General features: G+C 31.0%; 1 protein-coding gene across 2 annotated transcripts in view; it reads right to left on the minus strand.

Moving 5' to 3' along the window:
• Nucleotides 1–13,519, minus strand: part of LOC143076611 (signal peptide peptidase-like 3) — a 45,362-nt gene that overhangs the window by 9,238 nt on the left and 22,605 nt on the right. For both annotated transcript variants that reach the window (XM_076252431.1, XM_076252432.1), the window contains 5 exons: nt 11,437–11,528; nt 10,703–10,822; nt 5,127–5,205; nt 2,619–2,731; nt 1,473–1,579 (listed from right to left, as the gene is read on the minus strand). In XM_076252431.1, the coding sequence (XP_076108546.1) occupies nt 1,473–1,579; nt 2,619–2,731; nt 5,127–5,205; nt 10,703–10,822; nt 11,437–11,528 (511 nt within the window). The remainder of the gene's footprint in view (nt 1–1,472; nt 1,580–2,618; nt 2,732–5,126; nt 5,206–10,702; nt 10,823–11,436; nt 11,529–13,519) is intronic.

Genomic DNA, 13,519 nt, shown 5'->3' on the forward strand with positions numbered 1-13,519 from the left:
ATTGCATTATTATTGATAAGACCGTTAGTTTTCTATTTTGAATTCTTTCAAATTCTCATGTCAGGCCTTTTAATAGCTGACAACAGTATAAGTTTTTTTCTCATTGTTGAAGGCTGTACAGTTACCTATAATTCCTTATATTTATGTCATTTGAAATCTGGCAGATAGTTTTACCACATCTCTTACATCTGGTTTTCATAATTATTTATTGAATAACCCCAAAATCACGCAATTCAAATGTCCAACAAATTACAAATTATATTTAGAAGTTTATGCAGATTTTTGAAAAATCATGAAATAAAATCTCCAAAAAAAAATACAAATTTTCCTCAATCCATGAACATTGGTATCCAAGACAAATAAATAAATCTACAGTAGTTGTGTGATCTTCTTCAGTAGTAATATCAACTAAATATTATCAGTTTTTGTAAATATTGCATGTCAAATCTTTTGAAGGTCACAATACATTAATATGACATTTTGTAAAGAGACTGAGTACCGGTACAATGAAACAGATACAGTTATATCAATCAAATAATTACTTTAATGATAACACATGATTTGGTCTGACATTAACGCACACAATGTCAAATCAATTTCTTACTTTGTTGAACTAAAAATTCTATAGTGGTATTCAATAACATATTTGTATCATCTAATTCAAGGATGTTTATTTCATCCTTTACTAAACTATCAGCTGTGGCCAAAGATAACTTTTTCAGTCAACTGATCAGAAATTCAAATACCTTATTTACTGCTTAATATGTTAATGTATCTATTCAAAGATTTGTTGCTATAATGACTTTAAAGTTTTCAGAATCCATATGTATAGAAGTTGACAATAAAACATAATCTGGGTAAAAAAATATAATTTACACATGACCATACACACCAGCAATACTGATGTGTTTCAATGTCCAAGAAAGTGTTTCAACGTCCAACAAAGAACAATTATAAACAAGAATGCGTCCATAGTACACGGTTGCCCCATCCGCACTATCATTTTCTATGTTCAATGGACCATGAAAATGGGGAAAAATTTCTAATTTTGCATTAAAATTAGAAATATCATATCATTAGGAACATGTGTACTAAGATTCAAGTTGAGTGGACTTCAACTTCATCAAAAACTAGCTCGACCAAAAACTTGAAGCGTGACAGACGGACAGACGAACAGACTTATGGACGGAAGAAAGAACGGACGCACAGACGAGAAAACATAATGCCCATAAATGGAGCTTAAAAAACTGTTTAAATCATTGCTAACTAAACTGTTGCATATTTTTTTCCTTAAAGCAGTCATGGCACTCACACCACATCTTCCTATATCTATGAAAAAGACAAACACCAAAGTGTTATGTTCACCAAAAAACACAATTCCAATGCATTTTTTTTTTCATGAATGCTCACAATATAGAACTTTTTTTTAATTAGAACAAAAAGATGGTCTATCTTTAAAAACAAAAACTTACCCAGAATACATCATAAATTAATAATCCTACTAACAACAAAGTTGATACTTTTAAACTTGGTAGACGTACGAGTGCTATAAAGGCTACACATAGTCCCATACCTAAAGCTGAAAAACAATAAAACAAATATTGAATGTATCGTATACTAGCATATATCCTTAAAAATTTTCAGAGAACTAGATGTGTTAAAGCGACACGAATGGCCCCGTCCAAAAAAGTTGAAATATCTGCAATTTCAATAACACATGTGGACACAAACATGATGGTAGTCTCACATATCAAAAATCAGCTCAAAATCTGGAAGGGTATAGAAAAAAAATCTGTATAACTATGATTTTCAATAATTTATCAAAGTCCAAAGCCTGTAATTTCAGCAAAAATTAGCGAAGCGGAACAAAACTTATACTTGATCTGTAACTCATCATGGTTAACTCACATAACAAAAATCAGCCAAATATCTGAAAAAAACTCTGTATAATGGTTTGTTTGCGGAATGACAGAATGACGGAATTACGGAATTCGGAATATCGGACAAGGGTAAAACTATATGGCACCTCCAAATTCGTTGCGGGGCCATAAAAATGGAAACTAACCTATCTCTTAGAAATAATGGTAAGTTCTTAGCTACCCCGATCTACTAATCCTTCCAGAGCACCTGAGATCACCCCTAGTTTTTGGTGGGGTTCCTTTTTCTCGGTCATTTTTTTTAAGTTGTGTTTTGGGTACTATTAAAATTGAGATTAGAAATGGGGAATGTGTCAAAGAGACAACAACCTTATCAAAGAGCAGGAAACAGCCGAAGGCCACCAATTGGTCTTCAATAAGGTCTTCTTCTATTGTTTGTCGATTGGTTTTTGTTCTTTTTTAATCTTTGCTTTGTCAGTTTATTTTTGACTTATGAGTCTGAATGTCCCTTTGGTATCTTTCACCTCTCTCTTACCAAAATATAAACCAAAATCAAACAAAAAGAAACAAGAGTTTAGATTACTTTCTTCAGTTCTTTTTTAAAATTACTTTTCACATTTTAACATGCAAGAGTTACAATTTTTCATTTTTCTTTTAAATCTTTGCTTATGGTACAATTGAGTATTCATTTGCATAGTAAAGTATGTATAACAGCTGGTTCCCTGTTGTAAGATAACCTACCATCCATTAGGAGCCAGTGACCAGTCAATACCCATATACACACAATAAAAAAGGACAAACAAAATGACATTATTTCTGCTGCTGTAAATCTGCCACAAACTCCAAATGATATTCTGCAAAGACAAAAGTAATATATTCATCAGACATTATATACTGTAGATTTATTTATTTTTCGATGGTATCAATTTTCCAGGATTGAGGAAACTTTGCATTTTTGCTGATATTTGATATTGTTGTTTTGCCAATCTGTGCACAAAGTATTAAATAAGTAATTGGTTGAACATTTGAAAATCGTGGTTCATCTGTACCCACTTAAAGAAGAATAATTATGAATCCACAGTAATACAATTAACAGAAAATGTATCAGTACAAAGTGGAAATTTGTAAATAAGGCCAAATAAAAATATATGTGTGGTTCCAGTTACATACTTTTAAACAAGAGTGCACACACTGAAATGTCTCGCCTTCTATACTAATCATTGATATTATGTTGATAGTCCTAAGTATAAAGCTTTATTCCAACTGTCTCATAAACTTAACATTAACCAAGATAACTAAACAAAGACCAATGAACCATGAAAATGAGGTCAAGGTCAGATGAACCATGCCAGGCAGACATGTACAGCTAACAATGTTTCTATACAACATATTTAGTTGACCTATTACTTATAGTTTAAGAAAAATAGACCAAAAAACAAAAACTTAACACTGTGCAATGAACCGTGAAAATGGGGTCACGGTCAAAAGAAACCTGCGCTACTGACACAAAGATCATAAAATATTTCCATACACCAAATATAGTTGACCTATGGCATATAGTATTAGATAAAAAGACTAAAACTCAAAAACTGAACTTTGACCACTGAACCATGAAAAGGAGGTCAAGGTCACATGACATCTGCCCGCTAGACATGTACACCTTACAATCATTCCATACAACAAATATAGTAGACCTATTGCATATAGTATGAAAAAAACAGACCAAAACACAAAAATTTAACTATAACCACTGAACCATGAAAATGAGGTCAAGGTCACATGACATCTGCCCGCTAGACATGTACACCTTACAATCATTCCATACAACAAATATAGTAGACCTATTACATATAGTATGAAAAAAAAACAGACCAAAACACAAAAAATTAACTATAACCACTGAACCATGAAAATGAGGTCAAGGTCAGATGACACCTGCCAGATGGACATGTACACCTTACAGTCCTTCCATACACCGAATATACTAGCCCTATTGCTTATAGTATCTGAGATATGGACTTGACCACCAAAACTTAACCTTGTTCACTGATCCATGAAATGAGGTCGAGGTCAAGTGAAAACTGTCTTGACAGACATGAGGACCTTGCAAGGTACGCACATATAAAATATAGTTATCCTATTACTTATAATAAGAGAGAATTCAACATTACAAAAAATCTGAACTTTTTTTTCAAGTAGTCACTGAACCATGAAAATGAGGTCAAGGACATTTGACATGTGATTGACGGAAACTTCGTAACATGAGGCATCTATATACAAAGTATGAAGCATCCAGGTCTTCCACCTTCTAAAATATAAAGCTTTTAAGAAGTTAGCTAACGCTGCCGCCGCCGCCGGATCACTATCCCTATGTCGAGCTTTCTGCAACAAAAGTTGCAGGCTCGACAAAAACAGGGTCGGTAGGTCGGCAATTTTTATTTTTTTCAAATTTTTATTTTTGATTGTCAAAATCGGAAAAAAATTATACACGCCCCAACCGGAAATCTGCCATTTTTACATGTGTTTGGTTGTAAAATAAACAGTCATGATACGTTTTTAGTTAATTTTGTTGCATTCTGTTATGAATTCTTGAATTTTAGCCGAAACAGATACTTCTGATGGAAATTTAGATGACAGAAATCTATGAATTTAATTATTCTAAATCACATTCCTCAAAATTTGATCGTTTGAAAATATATTTTTCAGAAATGAAAAAAAAGTTCTAGGGACGGGGGTTTTAACTAGGGTCGGTCGGGTAACTGGAACCTCACATATATTTTTATTTGGCCTAATTGTATTTTTAGAATATACCTATATATATGATATTTGTGCACAAAACTGCACATATATATCATGCAGATTGTGGTATGTTTAAATATATACTTTTTTTTTTAAGTTCCATTTTTATCTGTGTATTAAAAGTTCCATTTATAGAAACTGCACATTTCTGATACCATAAACTGTAATACATTTATCCATGGGAGGGTTATCATCTCAAATTTTATATAAATAACTATAATCAAAATTTGTATAACATTTTTAATGTTATCAATTCCCACAAGCACCTGTATTTGCTTTTTTTAGTATAAAATCTAATTTGAATCATGTGTACTACAGTCAAAGAGTTTTCAAAATCTTGTCTTTAATCAGTGAAAAATCTCATGTTAAACACCAAATATGGATACGTCAATGTGTCATGTGCCAGTAGCATTCTATAAATAACAGGACTATAACAATACAATATCTTACTTTTGGCCTGTAGAGCAGGGTTTGATGATATACTGACACATTGGCAACAACAAAAAGGCAAAGGCAACAGTCGCCAGCACTGAAAATAAAACATAGAATATACATTAAAATAGATGGAGGGAAGTTTAACATTCAGTGGCAAGTTAAATGCATATTTAAGGTGATATCATGTTAGTGTGATTTTAAAAATATTAACCCCGCTTTGTACTAGATCAAAAGGCAGGTATGTTACCCAACCAGGACACTTTATAAAGACACCAGGCCAACCCAACTGTCTTTGATTTTCTCCTAAATGCTTATTGATTAGTGGAAAGGCAGTATTTTGCAATTTTCAATTCTTTTGTTTGAATTGGCACAATGTGCAATATTAAATATATTGTTACAGCGGATTGCAATGAGTGTAGGTAAATCTAATATCTTTGGTTAGCTTGCTTGCTAGCTGAATTCTGAAGTTATTATTAGATTAGTTAAACTACCCTCCTTTAAAAGTAGACTCGTCCGGCAGATAACCAATCTATCTGTATGTAGGACTAGACTACTTCTCATGGAGGGTAGTTAACCTTAACTTATAATGACTTCACAGTCTAGCTTGCAAGCTTTAATTAACCAAAGATTTACCTACACACTCAATGCAATCGGCTGTAAGTAAATCATGATAAAATATTCTGGACTGGAATTCATTTTGCAATTTTCCTAAATTTTGAATGTAAAAATGATAAGTTTAATGGTCTAGGCTACATTTAAAGTTTATGCTAGTTCAATTTAAGTGCTTTTAAGTCTTAAATGAATCTGTTTCATAACTTATATAAATATAGTTTGTTCTTGTGTTGTACTGTTATACCACTGTCCCAGGTTGGGATTCTGCTAACCTGTTTAACCCCGCGGTGCCACATTATGTATTTATGTGCCTGTCCCAAGTCAGGAGCCTGTAATTCAGTGGTTGTCATTTGTCTATGTGTTACATGTTTTTTTTCATTCATTTTTTTTTATAAATAAGGCTGTTAGCTCTCTTCTTTGAATTGTATTACATTGTCATTTCAGGACCTTTTATAGCTGATTATGCAGTATTGGCTTTGCTTATTGTAAAAGGCTGTACAGTGACCTATAGTTGTTAATTTATGTGTCATTTTGGTCACTTGTGGAGAGTTGTCTCTTAGGCAATCATACCACATCTTCTTTTTTTATATTATAACTGATCAATTCAAGGAAGCAGGAAGTATGAATAAATCAGTACATTATTGATTTGGTAAGGTTTATAAAAAGCATGTAACAGGTCGAGAACTCTAGATTTTCTGACGTCAGAGTATATTTGCATAGTAATTTCCAAAACACAAGGCCAATATGGCCTTGAAAAACTGACCAATCGACTCAATGAACTACAATGCATTGTGGGCTACTACGAGTAAACTACTACTTAAAACACGTGGAATTAGTGGGAAAACAGTCAACTAATATATTGTCTGGGACTCTCATTACCAAAGTTTTTATTCTGCAAATATATTTAATGTAAAATACATAACGGAATCTTCAATTTGCATGCTCAGATTAAAAAAATATTGTTTATTGGCTTCACGATTCGACTTTCTTTTTCGCCTTGCAAAAGTAGTTGAACCGGTTTTGTGCATTGTTATGAATTGAACCTGCATTTATTTCACGACATGACACAGTGAAATATCCAATTAAGTGACCACTGTCCAGTAAGAAAGTCATTGAGCTCTTTTAAACCTGTATAATGTCATTCCAAAATCATTTCTGCCTCAGAGGGTTTTTTTTATCGTTCGGCTGCTGTCCTGTTGACATATGTAAAATATCTCCAATATTAAAAGTCTCTGGATCATAGTGGGTGCCATATTACCTATTATTTTTTTTCTAAAACGTGCTTTGTATATAGGAATAAGAAGATGGGGTATGAGTGCCAAATGAGACATCTTTCCAACAAAGACATAATTAAGTAAAGTAAGCAGTCATAGGTGCAATGCTGAGAAGTAAGCTATTTATGACCCTAAAATTACTTGTGTAAAACAATCCAAACAAAAAAAAAACAACAAAAAAAACCCCGGCCCAATTAAATATATAAAAGGACAAGAAATCTATCCCATAAAAAAAAGATATATTGTATAGGAGCATGTATTTCAGTGGTTGTCGTTTGTTTATGTGTTACATATTTGTTTTTCGTTCATTTTTTTTTTATATATAATTAAGGCCGTTAGTTTTCTCGTTTGAATTGTTTTACATTGTCATATCGGGGCCTTTTATAGCTGACTATGCGGTATGGGCTTTGCTCATTGTTGAAGGCCGTACGGTGATCTATAAATGTTAATTTCTGTGTCATTTTGGTCTCTTATGGACAGCTGTCTCATTGGCAATCATACCGCATCTTCTTTTTTATTATAGATCCAACGCTGCAATTTTCACAAAACATATCAAATTTTCCACCTTGTCGCACATACATACGGTTAAATCATTACAGCTTATTTCCTAATGCATGTAGAGCAAAACTTTGTTAGCTTGCTTGATTTGTTTGTTTATTGTACAAAATATAAGATATAAAAGTTAAACTATGCCTATATATATATATATTGTTTAAAGATGTCAATCTTTTTTTCGAAGCTTGTATAAACAATTATACAAACAAAGCAAGCAAGCCAACCAAAGTTTTACTTTGCAGGTAAAAGAAATCAGCTGTAATGATTTTATTCAGTTTGGCAAATTTCCGAGCCAGTTAAAAAACAAACAAACTGAAACTATAGTTGCTGACTTCACTACCTTCAAAACAAAGGGAACAGTTTGGAAGTCCCATATACTGAAATGTGACAAAAAAATACTTATAGATTTTGTTAACACTGCCATGTATGTAAATATTTCTTCGCCTTTTTTACGAAAACAAAATTCAAGGATCCCACATTTGCCTTTAATTATCTACTAGTATACGAACATTGCTGTACTCGTGAATATCAGCACCGGCTGTTATCGACGGCTTACTTTAAACTAGTAAGTTTGTATCATGGGTAATTGTGTTTTTCGCTGTTGTTTCGTTGCTGTCTGGTGGACAAATACATGAAATCTTTGTGTCATTATCAAACATGTTAATGGCTATATATCTGGTAATTCAAACCTTTTTTTCTTCGCATAGAAACAACTCTTCGTTAATCTGAGCATGGAAGTAATACTTTATATCACGAACTATAAATGAGGATACACAAAATGAAAAACTAAGCGAAATTGTGAATCCCGCATTGCACGAAAAAATGTGTTGTATTTCATTAAATAACACGTGTTCTCGGTTGATTGTAAACACGTAGTAGTCCATCATGCATTGTGACTCATTTAGTGGATTGGTCAAAAACCTAGGTAAAAATAAATTGCGTCACATGTAAATAAACAATTACATGTGCGAGAACATTAGTATGCTAATTTATGCATTTCCATATAAGGTAGTGGTCCCGACCTGTGTAAGTACTCTTTGGTATTTTTTTTTATATATATTCCCCATTTCATTCTGAATTTTTTTAGATTTTTTTTTTCAACATCTAATCAATTTCATTATACATGTTATATAACAGATGTTTTTGTTTCTTTTCTTCCAAATCAATCCCATCACACAATAGCAGATAGGAATCTGTGACGAAACCATGCATATATTCAGAAGTGGATAATACAGATGAATAGATAATGAATACCTGAACTATAAATGAAGAGTTGCCAACATCAATTCCTAGATTAACAGTGGCAAACAGTTCAAATATAATACTTTTAAGATCGAAAATTACATTTGCATTGCGATGTCTTTATTAGGTGGAAAAATGACAGTTTATGGTTCGAACTAATAAAAAGTTGCACTCATAATTTCAGTAACGATTTTCATTCAATACATTGTTATTTCTCATAATCTATATCAACATCAAGGCCTCCTTTTATCTAATATAACCTTCTCAAAAGAACCGGTCAATAAGTAGCAACTATGCAATAATAAAAATCAAATTACAAGACAATTATGGAAATGACAGGACCGCAGATGTGATATAATTATGGAAATCAGATGTTACCAACTTTATTTTGATCACATGGTTTTGCATCAGTGACTGAATTATTGACTAAATATAAAAATGAAAGAGTTTCAATGACCTTGATTTAAAAGAGTTTAGGCAAGCCAAAAACAGAAATGTTTTTCTGAACGATTCTTTATTTTACACCTTTTGTACATGTTTTTTTTCATCTCAAAATTGTCTTTCTGCTACAAATTATTTAACATTTACACTGTTCACACGAGAAAATACTCCTAATAGAAATACAATACTTAATAGCAATCATTACGCATACAACATATCTGATTTCAAAAGTTAATCTGAACAGCTTATTTTCTGATGCAATTTCACTATACATCTAAAATATTCTGAACTGATGAGACTTTGCATTGAGTAAAACATCATAAAGCTGTCAAAAAGTCTGACTTCATTGGGAAACAGTTGATTTAGATTTCTGATATAATGGAATGTCTTTAATACTCAGAACAAAGTTAACCAAAATTTATCCATTTATGGATTTATTAAAGCATTCAGTATGCAATGTTAGTATGAAACCTAAAATCTTAAATACTATCTAACAATTAAGCTTTTTTTTATTCATGCTTTTAAAATGAGATTGATAATTATAGATTAATGTTGATCATCTCAGCAAAGATTGATTTTTTAGCTTGAGCCAGTATGGTTAAAGTGAGAAAATTAATTGAGCTGAGATGACCAATGATGATCTGTTTATCACAATTTTACATATGACGAAATTGCTAATTTCATTGACAATGGTACGTGCGCCCTTAGTATATAGGGATAATTTTTCATATCACTCTACTGTGCCAAGAAAGGAAATTATCAGTCAGTAAGATCAAAGAAAAATTTTGTAAAATAGCAAAAAAACATTTTATTTCTTGAAATTGATTAACCTGACTGGCTCACAAATTATCATATTTCTTGACTATACAGATATTTTCCCCCTTATTTGGAGCCCCCTCCATATTTTGCTCTAAGAACCAGTCTCAAAAATCTTTTTATGCATAAATAATTTAAATGCTCAAATAAGATAATATCATCAAACAGAGCTAATTATCTGACTAGATAACAAATCTTTGTCTAAAAAAAAATCCTAAGAGACCTGACATTTTGAATTCACTTTGTAGATTTGAACAGTTGAATATATATGTATATAAAGTTCTCTTTCCTGTAATTGCTTTGTTTATAACATGTCAATTAAGTACTGGTATAATGATGCATGGTTTTTTGGTCAAAATCATTGATTGAAATTCTTATTTAAAATTTTTTTTTAAATCTGTTGTTTCATAATCTAATGCATTCTCTAAAGCATACTCAGATAAAATTTTTGGTTTTAATTTTTATCTTACATTAATATTTTTTTAATCTGTTGTTTCAAAATCAAATGCATTATGGGTAAAATTTCAAAAGCATACACCAAATTTTGTGATTGGTTAATAATGTCATCACCAAAAGAAATTCAATCAATGACAACACTTTATTTTAACTATATGCATAATCACTATTTTCTTTCTAAACTTAAATACCTACCTGCAGTACAAATTGCAAAGACCATCTGTAAAGAATCGAAGAAAAAGAACATGATCAGAAGTGAAACTGAGGCTCCGATCGGTAAAAATGCCGCCTGACACGTATCTATGGTCTGCATGTCTACAATGAAAAACAAAATTTCTGATGAATTTATGCACTAATATACAGTGTAACTAAATTGCTGATGGTTTTCAGAGCTAAAAATATAATTTAGAAATATTAGCAGCGAGTTGCTGGATTGCATGTGTTGTTTTTCAGTTCAAGTTGTTTTTTATTTTATTTTTAATTTTTAGAACTTTTAGTGATGAAGATACATGATGTGGGTAGTTCTAGAAACTTTGGTAAACAGTATCATGTTAACATGTTTTATAACATTAATGGAAAACCTAAACTCCAGTCTCTTGTTACCCCAACCTTTGAAATCGTTTGAAAAAAAGATCAAAAGAATCAATTTAAAGCGGATATCATCTGGCCTTTACATAGACCTTAAAAGTCACATGAAAGTAGAGATATTTTTTTGAGTCCACTTATTATTCAATTTGGAAGAATGGTAAAATGCAAGATCAATTTAATTATTGTGATTGAAGTTGATTTTTATAGCTGCATGCAAATAATACTATCAAAATTGCAATTCTTATTCCATCTTAATTTTGTCAAATTTAAAATCATAAAAAATACATGAATTTATAGAATACAATACACTTTAAAGTAAAGTAGATTTATAATCAACATACTACTCTCATTTTCTGCTGAAGTATTTCCTATAAAGCTGTCTTTGTCTTTCTCTCTTTCCCTCTCTACATTTTCCTTCTCCATATTCAGAGATCTGAAATAATAAACAAAATGTATACTTAAATTGAATATTGGATCTTTTCCTGTTCAAAAATTGTAAGAAGTAGATCAATTTTAAGAAATATATTAGAAATATCTTCCATATAAGGAATACATATAAACAGTAACAATTCCTAGGTTATCGTATATGATCCTATAAAAAAAATCAGCCTTGAGTCACGAAGTGAAGCTTTTTGATGTGTAAGTGCTGTTAAAGGGTTATTTATGTTTCATATTGTGTGATCTAGCTCAGATTTTGTACAATATCAATATGACAAAAATTTATTTTGCTTTATTTTTTTTTCAGTTATAGTTCTATCCTAAAAGATATTTAGTGAATTGTCAATGTTGAATTGTTTCATATTTTTCATCCAAGGGCCTTTTATAGCTTGATATAGTCAGTGAGGATTTTGCTCAATATCAAAGGTAGTACATCATGCAGTGACCTTTAGGAGTATACATCCTCGTCCTTCAAACAATTATCTATTCATTTTTATATTCGTAATATTTGTTGGACATTTTCCCTTGTAATTTGTTACAATAAATAAATTATAACATTATGCTTTTTGTGAAAATCATCTTAATATCAGAACTATCAGGAATTATCTAAAGGTTCTCAGAAATTTTCTATTATCATTTATTATTTCACAATAACATATCCTCATTTCAAATAGTTCCCTGGACAAAAATAATTTGGTTTAAATCAGTCTATAACACTACTGTGTACTGTATTCTATATCATTACCAGGACTCAATTCAATTATATTATAAAGTCATTAAGCCAGTTCAGATTGGTTTTTAAGTGTATATAACAGTTATTCCACAGAGCCAATCCAAACATTGTATAAACTATTGAGCATGCTACTTCAATGGACATTATATAAAAGTATTGTACAGTATTATCCTGTTATATCCAAATGTTAATGGCTCAGTTAATGATATTTTCTTACATTAAAAAGATTTAGACTGCACATAACCAAATCCTTTATAAACCTTTTTATTACAAAATATTTGACTAAAAATTCAAAACAATTTATATATAAACCTATTTTATTACAAAGTATTTAACTAAAAAATCAAAACAATTTTTGATTAAGTTCCTAGAAAGATGAAATGAAATATTTGAGTAATATTCAGGAAATGAAAGACTGATTGGTAAAATTAAGACATCAGTGATCAAATGTACATCTGTACATAATTCGTTCTAAATATAACTTACATCATAACATGTATAAGACACATAGTAGTAGATATAGTACTACAGCTACAACTGAAAATATCACCAACAAATGTAGAACAAATAAGATTTGGTATGAGTGCCACTCAGACATAGAGACAACTCTCTAATAATGGTTTTATTATCATATTTTATCTAATTTTTGTGATAATTTCACATTTCCTGACCGGTGTGAGAAAAATATTTCTCCTCACTAGTGAAAAATTTGTTCTCTGCAAATGATTAGTCGAAATTTAATTATGGCGTCTAAATGTTTTGTTCTCTTCTGAATTTTCCTATTGTGACGTCATGCAACAATGCCTATGACATCACATATAAAGAACACAAGTTTCTGAAAACCTTTGAAAAAGAAGGATAAAAACCATTAGAGAAACAGAAACAGACACTATAACTCATGTATTACAATATTTCTCAACTCTCGACAGTTTATTTTTAGTTATTTAAAGACCTCGGCAAGCCTCACACTTTAAATAATAAAACTTAACTGTCTCGAGTGGAGAAATATCTAATACACTTGTTGCAGTGTAGGAATCTATATTTATGCAACTCACTTACTGTACTGTCAAAAAAAATGTTGTTCAGTAACTTCAGTTGCTGTTTTTGTTCGTGTGGTTAATAGATATTTCTCTTTTCTTGTTTTTTCAGCTTTTTTATATAGATTAGACTGCTTGTAACAGTTTCCTGTTTGAATTTTTTAACACTTGTCATTTAGGGCCTAGTTTTTATAGCTTGCTATTCAGTGTAAGCAA

Source organism: Mytilus galloprovincialis, chromosome 5 (assembly GCF_965363235.1).
Source record: "Mytilus galloprovincialis chromosome 5, xbMytGall1.hap1.1, whole genome shotgun sequence".
Lineage (NCBI taxonomy): Eukaryota > Metazoa > Mollusca > Bivalvia > Mytilida > Mytilidae > Mytilus > Mytilus galloprovincialis.